The sequence below is a fragment of the Panthera uncia genome, assembly GCF_023721935.1.
Source record: "Panthera uncia isolate 11264 chromosome D3 unlocalized genomic scaffold, Puncia_PCG_1.0 HiC_scaffold_8, whole genome shotgun sequence".
NCBI classification, from domain to species: domain Eukaryota; kingdom Metazoa; phylum Chordata; class Mammalia; order Carnivora; family Felidae; genus Panthera; species Panthera uncia.
The window spans coordinates 52513615-52537216 of record NW_026057586.1 but is presented as its reverse complement, the minus strand read 5'-3'; the positions used below and the strand labels follow the sequence as shown (position 1 = coordinate 52537216).

The 23602-nt window shown below is 36.2% G+C and overlaps 1 protein-coding gene across 4 annotated transcripts in view; it reads right to left on the bottom strand.

The window, feature by feature from the left end:
* SMCHD1 (structural maintenance of chromosomes flexible hinge domain containing 1) overlaps window positions 1-23602 on the bottom strand; it is a 168288-nt gene that overhangs the window by 15300 nt on the left and 129386 nt on the right. For all 4 annotated transcript variants that reach the window (XR_007455432.1, XM_049620377.1, XM_049620379.1 and 1 more), the window contains 4 exons: window positions 23515-23585; window positions 15959-16130; window positions 5938-6096; window positions 5559-5673 (listed from right to left, as the gene is read on the bottom strand). Coding sequence is in view for 3 of the 4 variants with exons in the window: in XM_049620377.1 (XP_049476334.1) it covers window positions 5559-5673; window positions 5938-6096; window positions 15959-16130; window positions 23515-23585 (517 nt within the window). In the remaining variant the exon portion in view is untranslated. The remainder of the gene's footprint in view (window positions 1-5558; window positions 5674-5937; window positions 6097-15958; window positions 16131-23514; window positions 23586-23602) is intronic.

Sequence of the window (23602 nt, the reverse complement as noted above, 5' to 3'; positions counted from 1 at the left end):
CCCCAGTAATTTAAATTTTAAATGGAAGCTTAAACATTTTAAATCTTCCAAAGATAAACAGGATGCAAAACCACATTTTCAACCTTAAACTTCTAACACTGCTACCACAAAGGTAAACAACAATGCTTTATTTTCTATGTGTCAAAAGCTGTACAGACAATATGGTTCTGTTTTGCTTTCTGGAAACATTTATGCTCTTCCCCTCTCCCTTGATACTCTAAAATTTTACTATGAAATATATTCTGGTACATCAGTCATTGTGCCAGTATGGTCAGTGTGCTGGGCCTTCAGTGGGCCCTTTCATGTATTAATAATCCCTGGGAAATTCTCTTTCACATATTTTTGCCTCTCCATTTTCTTCATTCTAGGATTCCCAATAGTCAGAATTGTTTTTTTGTGTCTCCTTTGTTGTCTTCATGTATTTTTTCTATTTTTCTGTGAAGTTTGACTTTAGTTTTTTCAGTAACAGTATTTGTAATCTGTCACCTTATCCTGGCTCTATCCTTCTCCTAATAATATATTCTGATTTTTGTGACTATAACTCCTTCTGCATCATGATGGAAAGTTCTAAAACACCTCCAAACAATTCAGTCCAAAAGTCATTAGGTTGGCCAAGCAATATGGACTTCCACACTAAGGGGCCAGGTGAGTTGTACTGTCTTAAAGCTGGTAAAACAAGACAGACACAGTATATAAAAAATAGGGAGGAAGCAACAGAATAACTAAAACTGAGTAAAGTTGTCTCTGGGAATGGGATGGGTGAGAACGCATAGGATACATGATTTCATCATCATAAGCCCCTTTTCATATGTGCTCTCCAATATGGTAGCCACCAGCCACGTGTGGCTCAGAGCACTTGCAATGTAACTAGTTCTTAGAGATTTACAGTCTTCTGATTTTCAAAGACTTTGTATGAAAAAAAAGAATTTAAAATATCTCAAAAATTTTTTACACTATTTACATGTTACAGTGATAATATTTTATATACTAGATTCAAAAAAATCAATTATTAAGGGGTGCCCGGGTGGCTCAGTCTGTTAAGCAACTGACTTTTGGTTTCATTTCAGATCATGGTATCACAGTTTCTTGAGTTCAAACCCCTGTGCTGGCTCTGCGCTGGCAGCGTGGAGCCTGCTTGGGATTCTCTCTCTCCTTCTCTTTCTGACCCTCCCCCCACTTGTGCTGTCACTGTCTCTCTCAAATAAACTTAAAAAAATCTATTAATGTTTCTTCTTCTAAGTTTATTCATTTATGTTGAGAGAGAGAGAGAGAGCACGCGCGCGCACACGGGGGGGGGGGGGGGTAGGGGAAGGGGCTGGGCCAGAGGATCTGAAGTGGGATCTGCACTGACAGGAGAGAACCCTACCCAGGCTTGAACCCATGAACCATGAGATCATGACCTGAATCCAGGCTGGACACTTAATTGACTGAACCACCCAGGTGCCTCTGTTTCTTTTTAACACAACTCCTAGAAAACTTAAAGAATAAAACATGTGGCTCACATTACAGAACATTAAATCTTATATGGCATTTGATTTATATACATGTATGACTTTAATGAAAATGATACTACCACTACTAACAACATAATGATAAACTAAAAAATCAGGGCACTTGGGTGGCTCAGTTAAGCATCTGATTCTTGATTTTGGCTCAGGTCATGATCTTGAGGTCCTTGGGATCAAGCCCCGAGTCACGCTCTGTGATGAACAGTGTGGAGCCTGATAGGGATTCTAGAGAGTCTGTACCTCTCCTGCTCATGCTCCTCAAAATAAGTAAACATAAAAAAAAAAAAAATCAACTCTAGCCCATGCCACCTCTGAATTGCTACAAAATCTTAATTAAAATCTTAATTAAGATCCAAATCAGTGACATGTATAGTTGTACTTTAGTAACTACAAGGTCTGGGGCTATGGTGCAACTTTAAAAATGTGTACTTTACTCTAGAACTGCTTGGCAGGAATTTTCTCCTTGGTCTCTTAGAAAACTGGAAATATGGTCCCCATAATAAATTAAAAAATAGAACACTTCTTTAAAAATTATAGTAGGGGTGCCTATATGCCTCAGTCAGAAGAGCATTTGACTCTTGTTATCACGGTTGAGTTTGAGCCCCTTACTCGGTATAGACATTACTGAAATAAATTAAAAAAAAAAAACTGCCAAGAAAAAAAAAAACATTATAGTAAACCTACATGAAAAAAGAGGGAATATAATGAATTCCCATTTCAAGCTGCAATAATTTTATAATGTGTTGCCCAATCTTCTTTTGATATCCTGTCACTTTTTCCCCCCTCCTGCAGTATTTTAGAGTATACCTCAGACATGAGGTTATTTAACCAATACCTCAGTACACATTTCTAATATATTTATTTTAATGTAAATACTATATAATGTTATACAGAAAATAATTACTTAATGTATCTAATATCTAGGAGACACTAAAATTTCTCCAAATTTTTCCAAAGTTGTCATATTAAAGATTCAAATCTGGATTCAGACAAGGATTTCACATTGCATTTGATTCTTACATCTTTCAAACACTTTTATCCTACAAAAGTTAGCTCATCCTTCTTCCTATCCTTCTTTTATGGGACCAATTAACAAAACCAGTCATTTGCCCTGTACAATGTCCCATTCTTGACATTCTGGATTGGCTGATTACTTCCTGATGGTACCATTTAACTTGTTCCAAAATTCCCCTTATTTCCTGTACACTGGTAGTTAAATCAAACTGTTCTCAGTTTGTGAGAATTAAGGTCTTATGTTGGAAGGTATCGATTGGATGCAATGAATTAACCTCCTTCCCAAACCATCTAGAAGGTTACCATTTACATACCATCCTAGGGAAAATAATTTTCTCGAGTGCTTAATTCTTCCACAGAGCTTCAGTCAGGAAGCACTAACTAGAAGCTTCATTGGATTCAGGTTACTTCCTACTCAATCACACAATTGCAAATGTCCTGCTTTTAGTGTTGCTAAGATCAATCAGTGGCTTCAGGTTTATCAATCTGATCTTTCCATTATTAAGTTTTCCCATCAACTTTTTACCTAATCATTTGGGTATCTATTATTATTGCCTGGATCTATTATTTATTAGTGGTGGCAAAATCATGATGTTACAATTTGAAGATTTTTTAAGTAGGCTCCACACACAGTGTAGGGTCCAATGTGGGACTTGAACTCACAACCCTGAGATTAAGACCTGAGCTGAGATCAAGATCACTTAAACAACTGAACCACTCAGGTGCACCTATATAAATAATATTTTAAATCAGAATTAAAAAAAATTTTTTTTTAATGCTATTTTTGGAAAGAGAGACAGAGTGCGAGCAGGGAAGGTGCAGAGAGAGGGAGGGAGACACAGAATCTGAAGCAGGCTCCAGGCTCTGAGCTGTCAGCACAGAGCCTGATGTGGGGCTTGAATCCACAAACCGTGAGATCATGACCTGGGCCAAAGTCAGACACTTCACTGACTGAGCCACACAGGCACCCCTAAAGAATTTCTATGAAAATTTTTTTTTTCCATTTGGTTACCCTGAAACACAGTTCATATAAGAAAGAACACATATATCTTTATGAATATGTCTATCTTTATAGCAATGAGTCAGCACCCTAGCAATTACCAATGATCATCAATGAAGATTCTTTTGCATTTTGAACTTGTGATTTATAAAAACTGTATGTGTTTAAATCCATTGCAAATATTCTTTCCGATGCTGTACTGTCCCAACACACTTTCAGTGGTCAGAATAATTTCTACATATTGTGTACCCATAACAAATACACATCATTCATATACCCATGTGTGGAAACACCTCTCTCATATTGATGAGAATTGTATTCTTATAATCTCATCACTTCAGTAGCTCTCCTTCTCAATTTACTTTAAAGGAAGCTATTCTAAGAGACCCTTCCCCTTGTTAGCACACAATATCAGGTACTCAAAACATAGAATGGACATAAAATATAAAGTATTTTCTCTCACAATTTTTTGCAACACAGATTTATCTTTGTGGGGAGAGGGGAGGCAGATAATCTGGCTTTTTGCTACTTCTCCAAACACTCTTCCTTCTTTCCACCATGCCTCAGCCACACAAAAGCATCTTTTCAGTTCCTCAAACATGCTACACTTGTTACTTTCTCTGAGCTTCCAGGCCTGTTTTCCCTCTGACTGAAACCAATCCCTGTATGGCTGGCAGCTTCTTTCCCTTCAGTTCTCTGCTAAAATGATCTTTCCTGAGAATCAAGTTTCCCCACTCTCTATCATTTAATCCTTTTTTCTTTCATAGACCTTAACATTATTTTATATATAGGAAAATGTTTACTTTTTGGAACTATGTTTCTGCACAGGATTGTAGAGCTCCATGAGGGGGAAAGAACCATGCCATTTTTACTCACCCAGCAACATACAGCACAAAATAAGCATTCACACAGTTACTGAATAAATGTAGAATATGTAGATGAAAGGGCATGGAATACCAATCCCAAACACCAGAGTCTCAAAGAAACTCCTCTAAGGTCAATATGAGACATTTATTCAGGCAGAGTCCATATTTAAACCTTTTGAAATAATGTACAAGAAACCCCAGTACCATACATAGTATCTCACTATGGGATGGCCTTACTAACACCTAATCTAAAAAAGGACAGTTTTCTTACCACTGAGTTAGGCTGCAGATGGCTTTGCTGGGATTTTGGGGAGCTATCTAAGTGGTATCTGATTTTCCCAACCAACCATTATAAGCACTTTTTAAGTAAATAACATACAAATGGTTCTGTATATTCTAACTTAGCAAGCTACTGATCCTATGAAGCAGAATGTATTGTATCTACAAAGTAGGTCAAACAACAGAAATGCAATTTAAATCTTAACACTGATTTTAGGGATGCCAGGGTGGCTCAGTTGGTTAAGCGTCCCACTCTTGGTTTTGGCTTGAGTCATGATCTTATGGTTTCATGGATTCAAGCCCCACATAGAGCTCTGGGCTGGCAGCGCACAGCCTGCTTGGGATTCTCTCTCTCCCTTTCTCACTGCCTCTCCTCCACTCATGCTCTCTCTCTCAAAAATAAATAAACTTAAAAAAATTAAAAAAAAATCTTAATACTGAATTTAAATAAAATAGCTTAAACTATAAACACTTCTAAATAATTAGCGAAAATCATTTAGAAAACTGCAGTATCCTAGGACAATATAATAATTATGTTTTATCTTCATTATTCATCACTTATTTTTCAAACAAAACAAAAACAAAACCCTAATTCTGGCTCAAGGGGGAAATCAGAAATAATTCATGCTGTTTTTTTAAATGTTTTTATTTTTTTTAATGTTTATGTATTTATTCATTTTGAGAATCCCAAGTAGGCTACATGCTGCCAGCATAGAGCCCAAGGTGGAGCTTGAACTCACTAACTCTGAGATCATGACTTAAACCAAAATCAAGAGTCGAACACTTAGCCAATTGAGCCACCTAGGCACCCCTGTGCTGGTTTTTATGTATGATGACCCAAGAGCTTTGATAAACTAACCAATAATAACTCTCAGATCACAATAAACTCACCTATTTTGTCTTGAAGCTTCTCTTCTCATTCTTTTAGGAGGAATTGGACAATCTGTCATTTCAACCTTTGTTGGATGGCGCAATGAATCATTACCCTTACGCGTGGGAGTCATACCTGTAAAGACAGAAAGTGCAGAAAATGAACTTAGGTATATCTTCATTTATAAAAAGAACTAATAAACAATACTGAGAATGCTTCTTACTATTCCTGCTAAGAAAACAGCTTACAATCATTTATCAAAGGACTTGGAGGACAAGAGCATCAACTTAAGTTATGAATCATTCACCTTCTTTCTTCTTATAGTTGAACTCTCTCTAATCATAATATATTTATCTTCATGCAGAGAAAGTAGAAGTTAACAAAAAAACAAGCACAAACCTAGTTTCTGCTCAATTAGTTTCAGATTTTTCTCTTGTTCATCAAGTTCTTGTTTTTTCTTCTTCATATCAGGAGTGTGAAGGTACTCTAACTGACGGTTAAGGTCCTCAATCACATTGTTCAACTTGTTCACAGCAGTACGATACTGTTGAAGAAGATCTGCAAAGAAACCAAAGATAACTGATTAAAACTACTGATATATCAAGTCAATGTTTTAGGAAAGAAGAATTAGCAACACTGGGCATTTTATTATAGTAGCATGTGGGAACTTCTTTTAAAGCCACAAAACTTTGTTTAATGTAAACAAAATAAAAATATAGTTTAGACCCAGCACAAGACTGGTGCTTATTACATTTTAATTTTCTTCAATTGCTTGACTTTAATAAATTTATTTCTGTGTCAGGAAAGAGTTTTCTACGTAAAAGTGCTCTGTGAATTGGATCACTCTCACAGTCAATGTTTATATTATGTCTGATAGTCAGTATTCATTCTAATTCCACATAGAGAAATTTGGGGAGAAGGGAGCAAATGCATTAAATATAGTATGGCTATGAGCACCTGGTTGGTTCAGTGGGTGAAGCATGTGACTTTTGATCTGGGAATACTGCATTCGAGTCCCACACTGGACACAGAAATTACTTAAAGAAAAATAGTACCGCTAGAAAATCACTACTTCCACATATGACCCTTATCTTAAACACAGCTTTCAAAAATGCACTCTTGATACTTTATTTTCAAAAAGCTTAACTTTCTAAAACTTACTATGCCTAAAAATGTATTACATTACTCAGGTTTGAGACTATTTTTTTTGCCTGTATGATTTATTAGACACTAAATATTAATATTATTAAATACAATCTGGTTCCCAATTCAGAGGCCAGAAGATTACAGCCAAGAGACAAGAATGCTTTATATAGTTTTAAATTGTTACAGTCTAAATGGTTATATAAATACCTCAGTAATACCCTCAATTTTGCCTCTTGGTTCACAAACCCTAAAATATTTACTCTCTGGCCTTTGACACTCTGGTCACACAAAATGATGATCAATACGCATGAGAATGGACACACAAATGCCCAAACATTTAATATATAAACTAGTTTACATATAAAATTATGGAATAATTATTTAAGAGTCAGATATAAGATGAAATATTCTGTACTTTAAGGGGCAAGAACAGTGTCTGGAAAAGAAACCTAGCATTCTGATGGAGAAGCAAAAAAATACACATGCATATCTGTGTATGCTTATGAATATATTCATATATTTATTTTTAAAATCTTTATTTTCAGACAGAGCGTGTATGTGGGGGGGAGGGGGTGGGCAGAGAGAGACAATCTCTGCTCTGAGTGCAGAGGCCGACATGAGACTTGATCTCATGACCATGAGATCATGACCTGAGCCGAAAGAGTCAGACACTTAACCCACTGAGCCACCCAGGTGCCCCAGTATATTCATACATTTAAATACATATTCTATACAAAACTGAGTAATGACAAGGCCCTGATGATCCTTAATTCTTTATGACATATGGGGAACTTTTAAAGGTGTCTAGAAAAAAGATTGGTTTTCTAGTCTGATAGTACTTTTAATTTCCTAGTAATGTTATGTTTTCTTACTTTACATAGTATATTCTTTACATGGCAAAGTACATTCTTTACATAGTAAAATACTGTAAAAATGTACGTATTTTGGATGTGATTGAATTACAAAATTATGTTCCAGATCTGTATACATCAGAATGCTGCCCTTTAGAAGAAGATACACAAAACTTCAGGCCATTAGGGCTTGATATTCTATTTATTTTTTATTTGAATTCCAATTAACACACAGTGTTCTGTTAGTTTCAGGTGTATAAGTGATTCAACACTTCCATATAATACATGGTGTTCATTATAAAAAAAGCAGACTCCTTAATCCCCATTACCTATTTCACCTATCCCTTCACCCACCTCCCTTCTGGAAGGTAACCATCAGTTTGTTTTCTATACTTAAGAGTCTGATATCCTATTTCTTATGAAGTTAGTTATGAGGTTCTTGTATTTTTATATTCCTTTACCTTTTTTAGTTTTTTTTTTTTTAACGTTTATTCATTTTTGAGATAGAGAGAGACAGAGCATGAATGGGGGAGGGTCAGAGAGAGGGACACACAGAATCCGAAGCAGGCTCCAGGCTCTGAGCTGTCAGCACAGAGCCCGACGCGGGGCTCGAACTCACAAACCGCAAGATCATGACCTGAGCCGAAGTCGACCGCTTAACCGACTGAGCCACCCAGGCGCCCCTCCTTTACCTTTTTTTAAAGTCTATTTATTTTGAGAGAGAGAGAGAGAGAGAGAGAGAGAGAGAGAGAGAGAGAGACAGACTATGAGCAGGGGAGGGGCAGTGAGAGAGAAGAGAATCCCAAGCAGCTCTGCACTCTCAGTGCAGAGCACCAACCATCATAACCTGAGTTGAAACTAAGAGATGCTTAACAGACTGAGCCACCCAGGTGCCCCCTCTTTCATTTTTAAATACTCAAGAAATTAGTATACTCAAACACTTTAAGAGAATAGGGTTCCTTTTATTTATAAGCAGAGGGATGGAATATTAGTTAATATTTCTCATTAAATGCAGCACTAACAGTTGGTTCATATTTTATGAATAAGATGGACAGTAGCAGTTTTTTTTTTTTTTAAAGTAATCTCTAAGCCTAACATGGGGCTCAAACTCACAACCCCAAGATCAAGAGTATGCTCCACCAACTTGAGTCAGCCAGGCACCCTTTAGCAGCTTAATTTAATATGCCTTAACAACCAATTTTTTGTTCATGAAATGTAACTTCTATTTACTATGGGGTCTATAAAAGTCTTTCCTAACTCACTAAAAAGAATTTTGCCAAAGAGAAACTTTCAAAATTCACATTTAATTCTGTTTATAAATGATTTGTGAGTCTTTGTATGTTGTCTTAAACTTTCAATTATCTAGGGAATCCACTGATGAAATTTTATTGTGAAAACAGCAAAATACTTAAAAAAAAATTACTTCATATAAAGGGAACAAAGCTCAAAATACAATGCATTCATTTATGTATGAAACATATCAAAGAAATATATAGATTGTTTCAATGTACCCTGAGGAATGACCATGTAAGCAGTTACTAAAAATAATATAAAGGAATTGAAAGTATATGTGAATGGCTGGTATTAGGCAAATATTTAAAGTCTGCTTAGAAGGCAAAAGCAACTTTTTTACTACTAGAAGATTTAAGCAGGTAGACGGGCATGTAGACTTTACTAAATAATATTTAGGTCTCCTCAAACTTTTATGTTCTATATGATTCTAAGAACTTCATTGGCAAAAACCTGATCAGCACTTATGACTGGGTGAGAAAAAAAACAGAACCTCTGTTTTGATTTGCTCCAAAATAATCTACCTGGAGAGAGGAGAACAGAGCAAGTTGTGAGATAAGAGGGTTATGAATGAAATAAGAGTGACTAGATGATAGGTCCGTGGAAGTTCATTGTTACTGCTCTATTTATTTTCGTAATAGAACAAAATGTCCTTGCCCTGAAAACCACAGCACTTAAATAATCTTGGTCACTACTTCTAAAAACATTAAGAATGGTTTTACTTAAAAAGACAACAAAATAAATGGACAGCAGTAACTGAGAGGTTAAATATTAGACTAAATTAAATATGATATAACAATGTCTAAGCTGGCCAGACATAGAATACATATGTCTGTATGTTGGCTTCTACAATGTCCACAGTTATTAATACTTTTTTAAGAGGTATTTCTACTTATGAGATCTCTATAAAAAACGTGAAATAATACAGAAAAGGTCAGAAAAAAAATCAGTAGGTGTATCATCTTACCTTTTTCTTGTTTTTCATTCCACGAAGTTTGCATGTTTAATTATCATGTATGATATTTGCATTTGTATGTTCTAACCATTTTCCTTTTAACATTATATCAGGCATTTCCCAGATTCTAAATTCAATTAAAGCATTTAACATTTCTAATATTTAGCTTAAAAAAATGTGCTATTTTTAATATTCACCTGAGGGAAAGAAAAGCCTTGGGTATATGTGGGATGGTTTATGTAAGCATATTCCCTAGAAGATCATTTACTGCTTCAAAGAACTTCAGTATTAAGAACAATTAGAACCTTTTCTAATTATAAAAGTGACACACAGATCTGGAAAAATATATAGAAAAGGATAGTGGAAAAGAAAATCATCTTAATTATGTAATCCAGAAATAAACCAATATTCTTTCTATTCTTTCACTTCGCTGTGAAAATGAAAACAAATACTGTTCTGAACTTGGGAAAGTTATCTAACCTTTTTGAGCCTCTACATTCTCATCTATCCAATGAAAGCAGCAGTAAATGAAATCATTCCAGTGACAAGCTTAACAAAGGATCCAATATCTAAGTAAGCCTTCAAATATTAACTATTATTATTCCACTGAAAATTGCTGATTTATATTATCTATCCATTTTCCTATAATCTTTCCTTTTTTTAAAGGTTATCTTAAAAATTTTTTTAATGTTTATTTTTGAGACAGAGAGACAGCATGAGTGGGGGAAGGGCAGAGAGAGACAGACAGACAGAGAGGCAGACACAGAATCCGAAGCAGGCTCCAGGCTCTGAGCTGTCAGCACACAGCCCGATGCGGGTCTTGAACTCATCAATTGAGAGATCGTGACCTGAGCCGAAGTTGGATGCTCAACCAGCTGAGCCACCCAGGCACCCCTAAAGGTTGTTTTTAATAATAGGGCTATCATACCTTTTTCTAGCATATGTTGCAATCCCCCACCTCCAAGTTTATCATTTGCCTTTCTGTTTTCTCCAGTGATTTAAAATTTTCTGCAAACTTAAAAAAAAAAATAACTATAGGGCACGTGGGTGGCTCAGTCAGTTAAGCAACATTCTTGATTTCGGCTCAGATCATGATCTCATGGTTCGTGGGTTCAAGCCCTGCTCTGCAGTGACAGAGCCTGCTTGGAATTCTGTGTCCCTTCCTCACTTGTGGGTGCGCACACTCTTTCTCTCTCAAAATAAATAAACTTAAAAAAATTTTTTTTTAATTAACTGAGAAATACTTTCTCATTTCTTTCAGTACTTCTATAACAAATCCCTTCTAATTTCAGATAGGGTCATCAAGGAAGTTCTTTCTGAAGGTGTAACATGAGGGTACAGACTGGTAAGAAAGAAGCCAACCATGCGCATATCCGGGGGAAAATCACTGTAGGTAAAGGGAACATTAAACTACTTCTTTCCATATTAAGCTCTTATTTCTATTTAACTGTGCCAAGAACTTCCTGAACACATTTCAAGAGTGGTAATACTAGGTTTGTTATTAATTTCGTAAGATGACCTGGGTATTTCTCCATGTTTATATTCTGCAACAATTTATATTTAAAATTTACTTAAAAAAAAAACCCTATAGGATGAACTTTCTGAATACTTCTTCAGGTAATGGTCTATGTAAATTTTCTGTCTTATTTAATTCAATTTGCTCATCTGCAGTTTGCTAGAATTTAGTCCATTTTATTTGGAGATGCTAAATGTATTTATAATATAGAAACCTAAGCTTCTCTTTGTCTAAATAGATGCTCTGACCCAATATTCCTCTTGTATCTGTTCTTGCCCAAGACCATCTCTAGGAATTACACATTCAGTACAAGATTTTTTTTTTTAATTCATTTGGTTGTACTTGTTTCTTGAAATGTATTTTTTTTCCTGTCATTTGACTTGAATATTTTCTTTCTCATTTAACAATAAAAGCATTCAGCCTGTAGATTTGATCTATATGTGATGTTGGCTATCTTCATGTCTCCTCAGTCTAATTCATAACACTTAAACTTTATCTTTTTTGATGAAATACTGATTTCTAAATGTATACTCTCTGGGGTAGTTACTGTGGGAGAAAAGGAATGGTTACTTTTAGAGTTCTATTACCTTACGCCACAAAACGTACCCTAAGTAAAATTATTGCTTTTTTAACATTTGTAGTCTCACTGTAGCTGAGTAGCAATTTGATCCACTGAAAGTATGACCAATTTTTGTGACATAGTCTATAAATATCTAAGAAGATACTGGTAATGCAACTTATTAGGTGGTAATTTCTTATTTTTTTGACTAATAATTTGTCATGTAATAATGGCTCCTCAAAATGTTTCTATCTTTATTGTTAACAGTTTAAAAATTTTGGTTCTGTATTTATTGTATCAAGTTTATTAAGTTTTGTACCTCTAGTATAGAATACATCTTTTATGAAAATCAATTTATCTTTGTCCTTTTAGTGTCTTTGCCTTAAGGTTAACTTTGGCATCAATAATACCTGTTATTGGGGACTTCTATTCAACGTTTACATGACATTTTTTTTTTATTTCCCTCCCCCTCCATGACATTTTTGTTAATTCTTTAATTTTACCTTATATTTTGTTAGATTTCTTATAAAGAACATAAAGCAGTGTCATAGACACAGCCTTTACATAACAGATTCCTGTTTTACAGTTTACTAATCATGTGGCACTGTGTTTGTCATTTAAATTTTCTCAAGTTTCTCTTTACTCACTTCCTCTACCTTTATTATAACTTCATATATATTAAGCACCCAACAAATGACAATTTTTATATATCCTGGGATTAGATTTTTAAAATCTAAGTGTCTTTGCTTTTTAATGAAAAAAATTCATGTACTTACATGTTATTCAAGATCTCATTTTTAATCACTTTATTTTATAACATGTAAGTACCTATTTTTTATGTTTTATGCTGATTTTACTTGCTCTTATCTCTTATCAAATACTGTGATGCAAAACACTGTGAGGGAAAATTACTTAGAAGACAAACACTCTGCTTTTCATTGTGCTAGTAGGAGAAAATTTTTGTGGTGATGGTCTAGTTCAAAATTGCTTTTTCTCTGTGAATCTCTCAAAGCTCTGTTTGTTCTATCTGATCTGATCAGCTAACTATGGCCAGCTGATTAAGGAGGGAATATCTCTCTCCTAGGAGTTTTAGAGTCTGAGTTATGTTTTTTGGGGTTTTGTTTTGTTTTGAAGTAGGCTCCATGCCCAATGTGGGGCTCCAACTCACGACCCTGAGGTCAAGCATCGCATGCTCTACTGACTGAGCCAGCCAGGTACCTCCCTGAGTCATGTTAAAAAATGCAAACTGAGGTCTGGGTGCAAGGAACTCAAGGATGCTGAATGTCAGAGTCATCCTTGATTTTGTCTTGGCTGTTTCCAATCTCCTCTGAATCCGTGATTTCTTCCAATTTCCTTCCTGTATATTCTTGTTTGTTTAAAGTGGTCATGGCTGATTACTATTGGTTACAACCAAAAGTATCTTATATGAATAATCTTAAATTATCTTATTTCATTTTTTAAACCGTTTAATGAGTTCTTACTGCTGAATCATTAGTCTGCAGGTGGAGTGTATTTTTGAAGATATTTAACAAGAAGGGTATGTAACATATTTTTGAAATCCTTGCATTATCTGTTAACTTTACATATTTGACAGCCCAACAAGGGCACAACAATCTTGAATTAAATGCTTTTTTCCCAAAGATCTAGATAATGCTTTATGCTGTTATACTGACATTAAGATGCCCATGTAAACTGAAAACTGTCGGTACCACACCTGTGCATTTTTAAAGTTCCACAGGTAATTCTTCCTGGCTTGGGAACCACTGCCATAAACTGTAGTGCTAGAGTGATATGAGTTGAGACTTTTTATGTTGATTCATTGGCCCTGACCTGTTTTTTCTGATGTTTTTCTTTTAAGTTTATTTACCTTTATTTTTGAGAGAGATAGAGAGCAGAAGCAGGGGAGGGGCAGAGAGAGCGGGAGACACAGAATCCGAAACAGGCTTTAGGCTCTGGGCTGTCAGTGCACAGCCCGACGTGGGGATCAAATCTATGAACCATGATATCACGACCTGAGCTGAAGTCGGATGCTTAACTGACTGAGCCAACCAGGTGCCCCTCTGATTTTTAAAATCAGTTTATTTAGATGTTCACCTATTGTCTACAGAGACGATTTTTGCACACATTCACTGCCACCATACACAGAAGTATGACTCTTTGTATCATATACAATTTTAATTTTCTGTATGATGTTTTGACATCTTAAAAAACCTTTCTGGCTTGGTAAAGACTTCCCCCTATGGAGCTAGACAATTCTTAGATAGCAAAAGGCCCAGCATGCTTTGATATGCAAACTAACCAATCCAGAGTCAAACCTCTTCTATCTAGTCTGTGCACCCCAGGAAGCAGTATTCCTTTGCCTTAATCATTTCAGGGCCAGGTACCAGGCAACCAGCTAGAGACCATACCTATAGCCCAAAGCCCACTGAAATTACTCAAACTAGTCAACCCTAAGCTATTTTCACCCTGTCATGCCTTGCCTTTCCTGTGGAAAGCCTCATCAAGGCTGCAGCCTAAGCATTCTCCTTGCTCTTGTCTTCTGCCTCCTCACCACCCTTATGTTTTTTCCGTATTTTTCCATGGCCTTAAGTGATGTTGTATGCCTCCTGTCTCTAGGACCTGTGAGTATAATACACTTTGTTTTCCCAAGCCTCTCCTGTGTCTCTTCTTATATACCTGCACCTGACTGACCATCTCATAAAAGAACACAAGACAACCTTCTTCCCACCATCTTTTCCAACTATTATTTTAAATATTGCTAGTGGCTGAAATATTAATCCCAGTCTGAACACTATCCAAGTTCCTCAACAGTAGAATAAAGAAATAAACTACAGTATATTTACACAATGGACTACTATCCTGGCATGAAAAGGAACAACTATATACACAGTGTTGAATGAACAAAGCCAGACACACAAAAAAGTATGCACTGTATGATTCCATTTATATAAGGTATGAAAATAGTTGTGCAGTTTTAAGTCAAGGTACTTGTTACCTTTCGAGAGGGGGTTAGGCAGTGACTAGAGTGCATGAGAGACTTTCTGTGATGTGACAATGTTTTATTCCTTAATACAGGGGCAGTGCTCATTTTGTGAAAATCTATCAAGCTGTGTTTATCAAGTGTGCACTTTTCTATATGTATATTATACTTTAATAAAAGTTAACAAGAAAACATGGTATATAGATACAAGAGAATATTACTCAGCTTAAAAAGAAAGGAAATTCTGACACATGCTACAACATGGATGCACCTGGGAGCCATTAAGCTAAGTAAATAAGCCAGTCACGAAAGGACAAGTACTGTATGATTCCACTTTTATGAGGCCTTACAGTAGTCAGATTCACAGACAGAAACCCTGGTAGTTGCCATGCGCACGGGGGAAGGGAAAGTGAGACATTGCTGTTCAAATACACAGAGTTTCAGTTTTGCAAAATAAAAAGATTTCTGGAAATTGGTTGCACAGCAATGTGAATGTACTTAACACTACTGAACCACACAATAATGGTCAAGATGGTATTATATAATGTGTATTCTACCATAATTTACTGTATTTTTTAAAGCTAATGATGACAGCACACTACTTTCTTGCTGCAAAAGTAGATACCCAAGCATATTAGAACTATATAAAAGTAAGAGCAAACAGGCTCTAAGGCAACAGCCTATAGGGGACGGACTCCAGTAAAGTATACACACTTCAAAGTACAGATGTAGAGGCAATTATATCAGCTGCCTAGAAACAAGGGGACAGGCCTGCAGAAGTGAAAATGGGGGAGGAAGGTCACATGTCATACATTCTCAGGTTCTTAACTGTAATCGAGATAGTTACCAATTTTAATATAAAAAGAAGCATGATGATTAGATGAAATACTAATTTATTCAATAAGGACAGTATTTTCTTGATTTCAAAACAAGAGGAATGAAAATGAAGGAAAACCTACCTTCTATGTAATTCAAAACTACCTGATATAAGATAGTTGAAGGTACTAGACAAAAACATTATATTCAGATTTTTACTGGTTCACTTTTCATGTCAGAGTATTAGTACACAAGCCTCAAAGGATCGAAATCAAATGAGAAATTTTTAAGTACTTATTCAACCTACCTATTTGTTCCCCTAAGACCAGGCATTGTTTTGGTATTGGAGCTCCAAATACCATTCCCCGAAGTTTATCCATTGGAGGAGCTTTATTCTGAAGGCCCCCAAACTTTCCGTTACTTCGAATGCGATCTCCATCTCTGGTGAGCAGTGTAGGGCAGTGTGTAATTTTAACAACCTATTGTAAGCAAATGAATATTAATTAGTGAGCCTATAAAATGTATCTCAATTGTTCTAATAAACAGGAAATCACTTAAGGGTTCTGAGATTAGAAATGACATGATCACGCTAGTATTTTTACAAAATAAGTTAGCGAAGTATAAGATGAACTGGGGTAAAAACCCAGAGGCACTGAGATGAATTCGATTACTTCTCAAGTGTCAGCCTAAGCTGGAATAGTGACACAGCACATGGAAAAAGTGAAACTGATGGCTTGACTGATTAGAGGAAGGAAGAGAGGGGGACAAGCCAGAGAGCCACTTGCTTCTGAAAGCCACGGCAGTACCAGGGCAGCATCACTAGCTCTGTTTTCTTCTGTTAGATAGAAGTTTTCCAGATGACCAAAGGATACCAAGAGCATGACACCAAAGACTACAGACAGAAAAGCACAGGGTTGAATCATTAGAGGACAAAACTGTAATTTCAACTATGGGAAGAAAAAGAGCTAGTAATGTCAGAGTTGGGAGGACTAGAATTATGTAGTAAAGCCAAGTCATGGAATGGAAGTAGTAAGGGTTAGTGAAGAATTCTAATGCTTCAGAGAAGTCAGAATAAAAGAAAGACACTGGGTTTAGTATTTCATGATTTTTAAAAATGTTTTTTCACAAAAGGTCTAGAAAACAGACAAAAAAATAAAACGAAAAATGAGAGAAGTGGAATTCAGGTAATGTCTTTTCATTACTCAGAATGTTACCACACACCACACACCACTTTGAATGTTGGGAAAGCTATGTAGAAAGGTCCTCTTGTACTAATCTGTTCTGGACAGCCATTCTCAAAGGAAATGTAACAAGTATTACAAAGCTTAACGTTTTGCATGAGTCAGCAATTCCACTTTTAAGAATTTATTCTGAAGAAAAATCACAGATGTGAACAATGTGCACTAAAACATTGTTTTAATAAAAGATATGAAACTTGCATGTCTCAACAAGTTACATAAATTATGGTACATACACACAGTGAAATAAAATGCATACTTTAAAAAAATGACTCGGGGCGCCTGGGTGGCGCAGTCGGTTAAGCATCCGACTTCAGCCAGGTCACGATCTCGCGGTCTGTGAGTTCGAGCCCCGCGTCAGGCTCTGGGCTGATGGCTCGGAGCCTGGAGCCTGTTTCCGATTCTGTGTCTCCCTCTCTCTCTGCCCCTCCCCCGTTCATGCTCTGTCTCTCTCTGTCCCAAAAATAAATAAAAAACGTTGAAAAAAAAAAAATTTAAAAAAAAAATTAAAAAATGACTGAAGAACACAATTTAACAATATGTAAAAATGCCTAATTCAATCTAATATTGGGGTTAAAGAGTCTCTGAATTATAAAAATAAAATATTAAATAAAATTTGATTTTTTTAAAAATGAAAAATAGCAACAAATGAAAAATGTAATATAAAATCATGACTAGTATTTATTCTTTCAATATAATTCTATGGGTACTTTACAAATGTTTTCCCACTGAGGTGGATACTTTTTAAAAAATTTAAATGCAGGGTTGTGTCTGGGTAGCTCAGTCAGGTAAGCATCTGACTTTGGCTCAGGTTATGATCTCATGGTTTGTGGGTTCGAGCCCTGCAGTGTTAGTGCAGAGCCCGCCTGGGATTCTTTCTTCTCTCTCTGTCCAACCCCAGCTTGTGTGTGCATGCAAGCTCTCTCTCAAAATAAATAAATAAATAAAAATAATAAATAAGTAAATAACTTAAAAAAAAATTAAATGTAGGGGTGCCTGGCTCAGTAGAGCGTGCAACTCTTGATCTCTGGGTTTTAAGTCTGAGCCCCACACTGGGTGTAGAAATTAACACTAAAAAATCTCAAAAAAAAATTTAAACGCAGTAAGAAGAAAATCTGTGGAAAACTCTGGTAAAATAAATCTTTTTGTTTTACTACAAACAGGCACAACTTTCTTAGTTTTGGTTTGAATTTGCAGATTTCTTTTTTTTTTTTTTTTAAGTTTTATTTATTTATTTTGAGACAGAGAGTGTGAGAGCAGGGGAGGGGCAGAGAGAGAATCCCAAGTAGGCCCCATAATGTCAGCGTGGAGCCCCACATGGGGCTTGATCCCACAAACTCCGAGATCATGACCCGAGCCTAAATGAAGAGTCAGATGCTTAACCAAGTCACCCAAGCGTCCCTGGATTTATGTTTTATTTAAGTGAACATTAAAAATACAAACTGTATTCATGTACTATCCATTTATCAGGATTCATGCAATGTTTTTAAGGATTTGATATCATCTTAAATAACACACACACCCAAATTTATTTACAGACTTGTCCATTCTCGTCAGTAGAATGACAATATGAGTTTATAAGCCTCCAGGAAAAAGGACAGTTTGGCTCCCTTTCACAACAGTTCTGCAAATACTACTTTCATGGACAGTTTCAACTCTTAAAGTATCCTTCAATCTTATGGTTCTACCCCCTAAACACTGAATTTGGACAAAAAAGATAATGACACCTTTTGCCAATTCAGTGAATGAGCAAAAGCCGTATAGCTCTGGGAAATTACCTGCCGTGGGGACTAGGAAGGGGTGAATAAAAACAAGGGGTTGACTCTGTAGAAATGGCATATAACATTCAGGAAGAGAAAACAGTGACAAACTACCGAAAACAATGTTACAAAGGGATGCCATAAATGCCTTTTCTCATAAGAGCTTTAGAACAGTACTTAACTGGTGGAATTATAAGACTTGATTCAAAACTTTGGAAGCAAAGCAATCAGTATTTGCTATACTAGTTATGAGGAACCTAAAAACTTTTCAGCCATTAGATTCTTCAAATATTGCCTTATGATCTTTTTCTCCCTCCACTCTGGCACTGTAATTAGACTTTTTTTTTTTTTTTTTTTTTTTTTTTTTTTTAGATTTTCTCATTCTGTCCTGCATGACTCTCAACTTCCTCCTCCTCCTCTTACAGTCATTCCTTCCCCATAGGCTGCAGTCTGGACAATTTTTCTGACCTATTTTCTAATTCACTAATTCTCTATTATACTGTTTAACCTTCCCAGTATTTCATGTTTATGTGTATTTTCTAGTTTTAGAAGCTCGTTTGATTTTCTCAAGTCAACTTGCTCTTTTCTTATTTTTGACACTTTTCTTGAATTGTATTAAACATATTTAAGAAAAATATTTGCTTTTACGTTCACTATGGAAATTATTTCAGGTTTGAGATAAAGGTGAATTCTTCCAGAGACAATCTGTTTCCTCCAAACAGATATCTAAGGACACTACCAGTCCAGCACCATGTCAAATCAAATGTTTACCTTGAGATTTTTCAGACCACCCAAGTATTATGAATACAGGTTGCAAACAGACAGAGGCCAATTTATTTATATTGATGAATTCTCAGGAAAATGGTTTGATTTTGTTTTTTTCCCTTTTCCACCTATTGCCAAGGTTCAAAAGAGGTAATTTTCTTGCAGTCTCCAGAGGCACTTGGAGTTGAGATCAAAGTGACGGTTTTTTCTGTTCAACTTACACTAAGGTTTAGCCCTTTGGGGGATCCAGTTTATTGGGAAAGGGATCTTTTATCATATTCCCCACTCTGGTTAAAGCCCTGGGTTTTGTCTCTTACCCTCTGAGTCTCTCAAAGGAATGAAAAATAATGCTCTAGTTCAATTACTTTGACAAATGTTCTCTAGGCAAATCCTGGCTTTAGAGTTCTGTTTATCTGAGTTCCACCTTCACTTAGAAATCCTACTTTCTTGACAGTTCATACCTTACAATATATAACCTACGTAGCCAGAAACAGCCTTTTAGTTTATCCTTGCAGGAATTTCCTCTGAGTTGTCTCTGATAGCCCTCAGTGCCTAGCACTGTGCCTGGTGGTATGCTGGAGTCAGTGTTTATCAAGTCAAGAGAGCAAACTCTCCTGAGCGTCTCATTCAGTGGCTACACATAGGCCACTGGAAATCAGCCATGATGGAGGATTTACACCTTGGGCAAAAGCTACAAACCAGGGTCCTATCACCCCACTCACCAGAGAGCCAGTTGTTCAACATTTAATAGCATCCACTATGTCTCATACACATTGTCTAAATACTGACTGAACTAGAATCTTCCAGTTACTATCCAATTTGTTACTTCTATTCTCACTAGTAAGATTCCATGTTGTCATGACATTTAATGGGTACGACTTCTACTCTATAATTTAGGATATATACACATTCTAACCACTACCAGAATATAGTACCTTCTCCATCCACAAGTGTTCGCTGGTACAATATGTTACAAGTCATTATTGGGCTCCCATGGAAACATTCATCAATATGCCAAACACTACTCCCCAATTAGTTGCGTAATTTTCAGTAATCTCGCTAACTCAGCTCTCCTAAATCAGAGTACATTTATTATTTCTTCTTAACTGGGTGCAAAGAAAAACTTCTCGGTTCTAGTTCTGCCATAAGTGGATGTGATTTGGTACACATCCATTATTTTTCCTGAGCTTAAGAAGAGCCCTTTGAAAATCCATCCTTCAGAGATTTCTCATTTAGAAAGTGGAAGCATATCATCTCTAAGGTACCCATGATTCTAGAATACACTATTTGTAGATACTGGCTAGTATTTTAAACTGGCCTCTGTTTTCTCTTACATAATTGCAAATATTCTTACTCATTTTCAGTTATAGTAATCTGAGAGCCTATAATGTTTTTCATACATGTTTACTACCTGGTATTTCTGAACTCCTAACACTATACTTACTAAACTTAATACTTCTTTTGTATCAAAGAATTCAAGACCTCTGGATCTCAGATACAGACAGAACTTTCCTTTACTGGAATTTTACCATATTCCAGGCTCTTAGCTTAATGCTTTATGTGTATTATTTTATTCAATCTCTGGAAGTGCCCTTTGAAAAGCCATCCTTCAGAGATTTCCTTTTTTATAAGTAAAACTTAAAAGTAATATAGAAGTGATAATCCTTAGCACATCCAACAGTAGACAACATATTCTTTCAGTTTGTTTAAAGTAACACAAGAATATTTTTAAATTAACTAAAACATTTTTTGAGTATAGTTGACACACATTACATTAGTTTCAAGCCACAACATAGTGATTCGACATCTCTATAGTTATGCTGTGCTAACCGTAAGTGTAGCTACCGTCTGTCATCACAGATCGCTATCACAGTAGAACAGACTAAATTCCCTATGATGTCTTTTAATCCCACAGTTTATTCATTCCATAACTGGAAGTCTGTATCTCCCACTCCTCTCTACTCATTTTTCCCTTCCCCTCACCACCATAAGCTTATTCTTTAAGACAGTAACATCTTACACATAATTTTGCAACTTTTCAACAAAATATATTTTATACATCTTCCTTGTTAGGAGAAGGAAATTTATTATATTCTTTTTAACAGCAACATATACTCTACTGTATACATTACTATAATGGAATTGCCCAATTTTAAATGATGGACATTTAAGACTGTTTCCAAAGTTTCCCGTTTTAAATTCTTTTAATACCCTAATAGATATTCTTGTACACATCTTCATATACTTGTGGGAGTGTGTCTGTAAGATAAATTATTTTAACACTTTGTGATGGTATAAAGATGGCTGCAAATTCTTTGCCCCTTCTCCCATGGAGAAGGGAGAGTCTATTCCTACCTCCCCCTTGGATCTGGGCTGGCCAGATTCTGAGCTATGAAATGTACGTTCTGAGGATGGGACTTAAGAGAGCTACAGCTTCTGTCTTAACTGCTTGGAACACCCCTTCTTGGAACCCAGATGCCCTTTGAAAAAACCCAAGCAGTCACAAGAAGAGACTCACATGAAAAGACCCACGTGTGTCAGCCTACAGCCCCAGCTGAGTGCCCAGCCAGCAGCCAGTATCAACTAGTCAGTATGAGTAGGAGGTAAAGTAGGAACTAATTTCAAGGAAATTAATAATAATAAGGGAAATAAGAAAATAAAAATAATTTCAAGGAAATATTTCTAACCCTGGACATGCTAGGTGATTTTTCATCTCCAGCCTGCTCAGTAACCAAAATGTTCTTCAAAAAGAAATGAAGAACCTCAGAACAAAGATCAAACCCAGTGCCTCGCCAGTAAAATGTACCCTAAGGGTCAAAATGAAATTAAAGATGTCCCTTTGTTAAGACCTCAGATATAAGGCCCTGCTTCCTAGATTCTTAGGTAGACAAAAGGGTTTCTTAAAAAAAAAAATTTTTTTTTTTAAATAGGTCCACGTCCAGCATGGAGCCCAATGTGGGGCTTGAACTCACAACACTGAGATCAAGACCTGAGCTGAGATTGAGAGTTGGATGGCTAACTGACTGAGCCACCCAGACACCCCTAAACGTTCTTAAAGGCATTATACCACAACACCCTGGGGTGGCAGTTTGAGAACAGTGACAACAGAAGATAGTGCCAGCTGAGCCTCTGACCAGACTCGGCTGAATTCCCAGAAAGTAACCAGCACCAACTGCCAGCTGTGTGAGTGAGGCACTCTGGAGTTCCCACCATCCCAAGTGTAACTAGACAACACTCCAACTAGCTAACACTATTTGGAGACACCCACAGAGACCTGAAAACTAATATGTTGGTATTGTTTAAAGCTACTAACCTCTGCAGTGTTTGCTAGGTAGCAATAGATAACTGAAACATTTACATCGCCAAACTGCCCTTCAAAGGTGTTATGGATTGAATTGTGTCCCTCAAAGTTCCTATGTTAATGTCTTAACCCCTCAGGTCCTCAAATGTGATCTTAACTTGAAGACGGCGTCTTTATAGAAGTCATCAAATTAAAATGAGGTTATAAGGTTGGGCCCATAATCCAACAAGTGGTGTCTTTAGAAGAAGGGGATATAGATACGCATGGATGTGAAGAGACACAGGGAGGACTATCCACAAACCAACGAAGGAGGCCTGGAATAGATCCTTTCCTCACAGCCCTCACAAAGAATCGATACTGCCCACACCTTGAATTTGGATTTCAAGACTCTGGAAGTGTAAGTCAATGAATTTCTATTGTTTAAGCTTCTTAGTCTGTGGTACTTTGTCAAAGCAGCCCTAACAATAAGTAAAAGCTCCATCAAATTACATTTCCACAAACATTATCTGAGAATATTCTTTTTCCAATACCATCATCAATAGCAGATACTAGTTTTGAGATAATTTCAAATCCCCCAAACATGTCTCATTTTAATTTGTATCCTGGCCCATTCATTCACATACTGTGTCCAGTTTTATGCTGCTTGTCAATTTGCAGGATTTAAATTGGTTTTGAAAAGGTTAGTCATCTGAACATTATCACAAAATTATTCCTATATAGGGCCTTAAAACGTAAAACTTTAAAAACACACATTACAAGTAGAGCTAGAAATTAAAAAAAAAAAAATTCAAATACATACCTCTTTTCTGTAATGATTGGCAGCATCCAAATTATCCAAAATAATGGTGTCTCCTAACAGCATACCAAATACTAAAAAAGTTCAATAA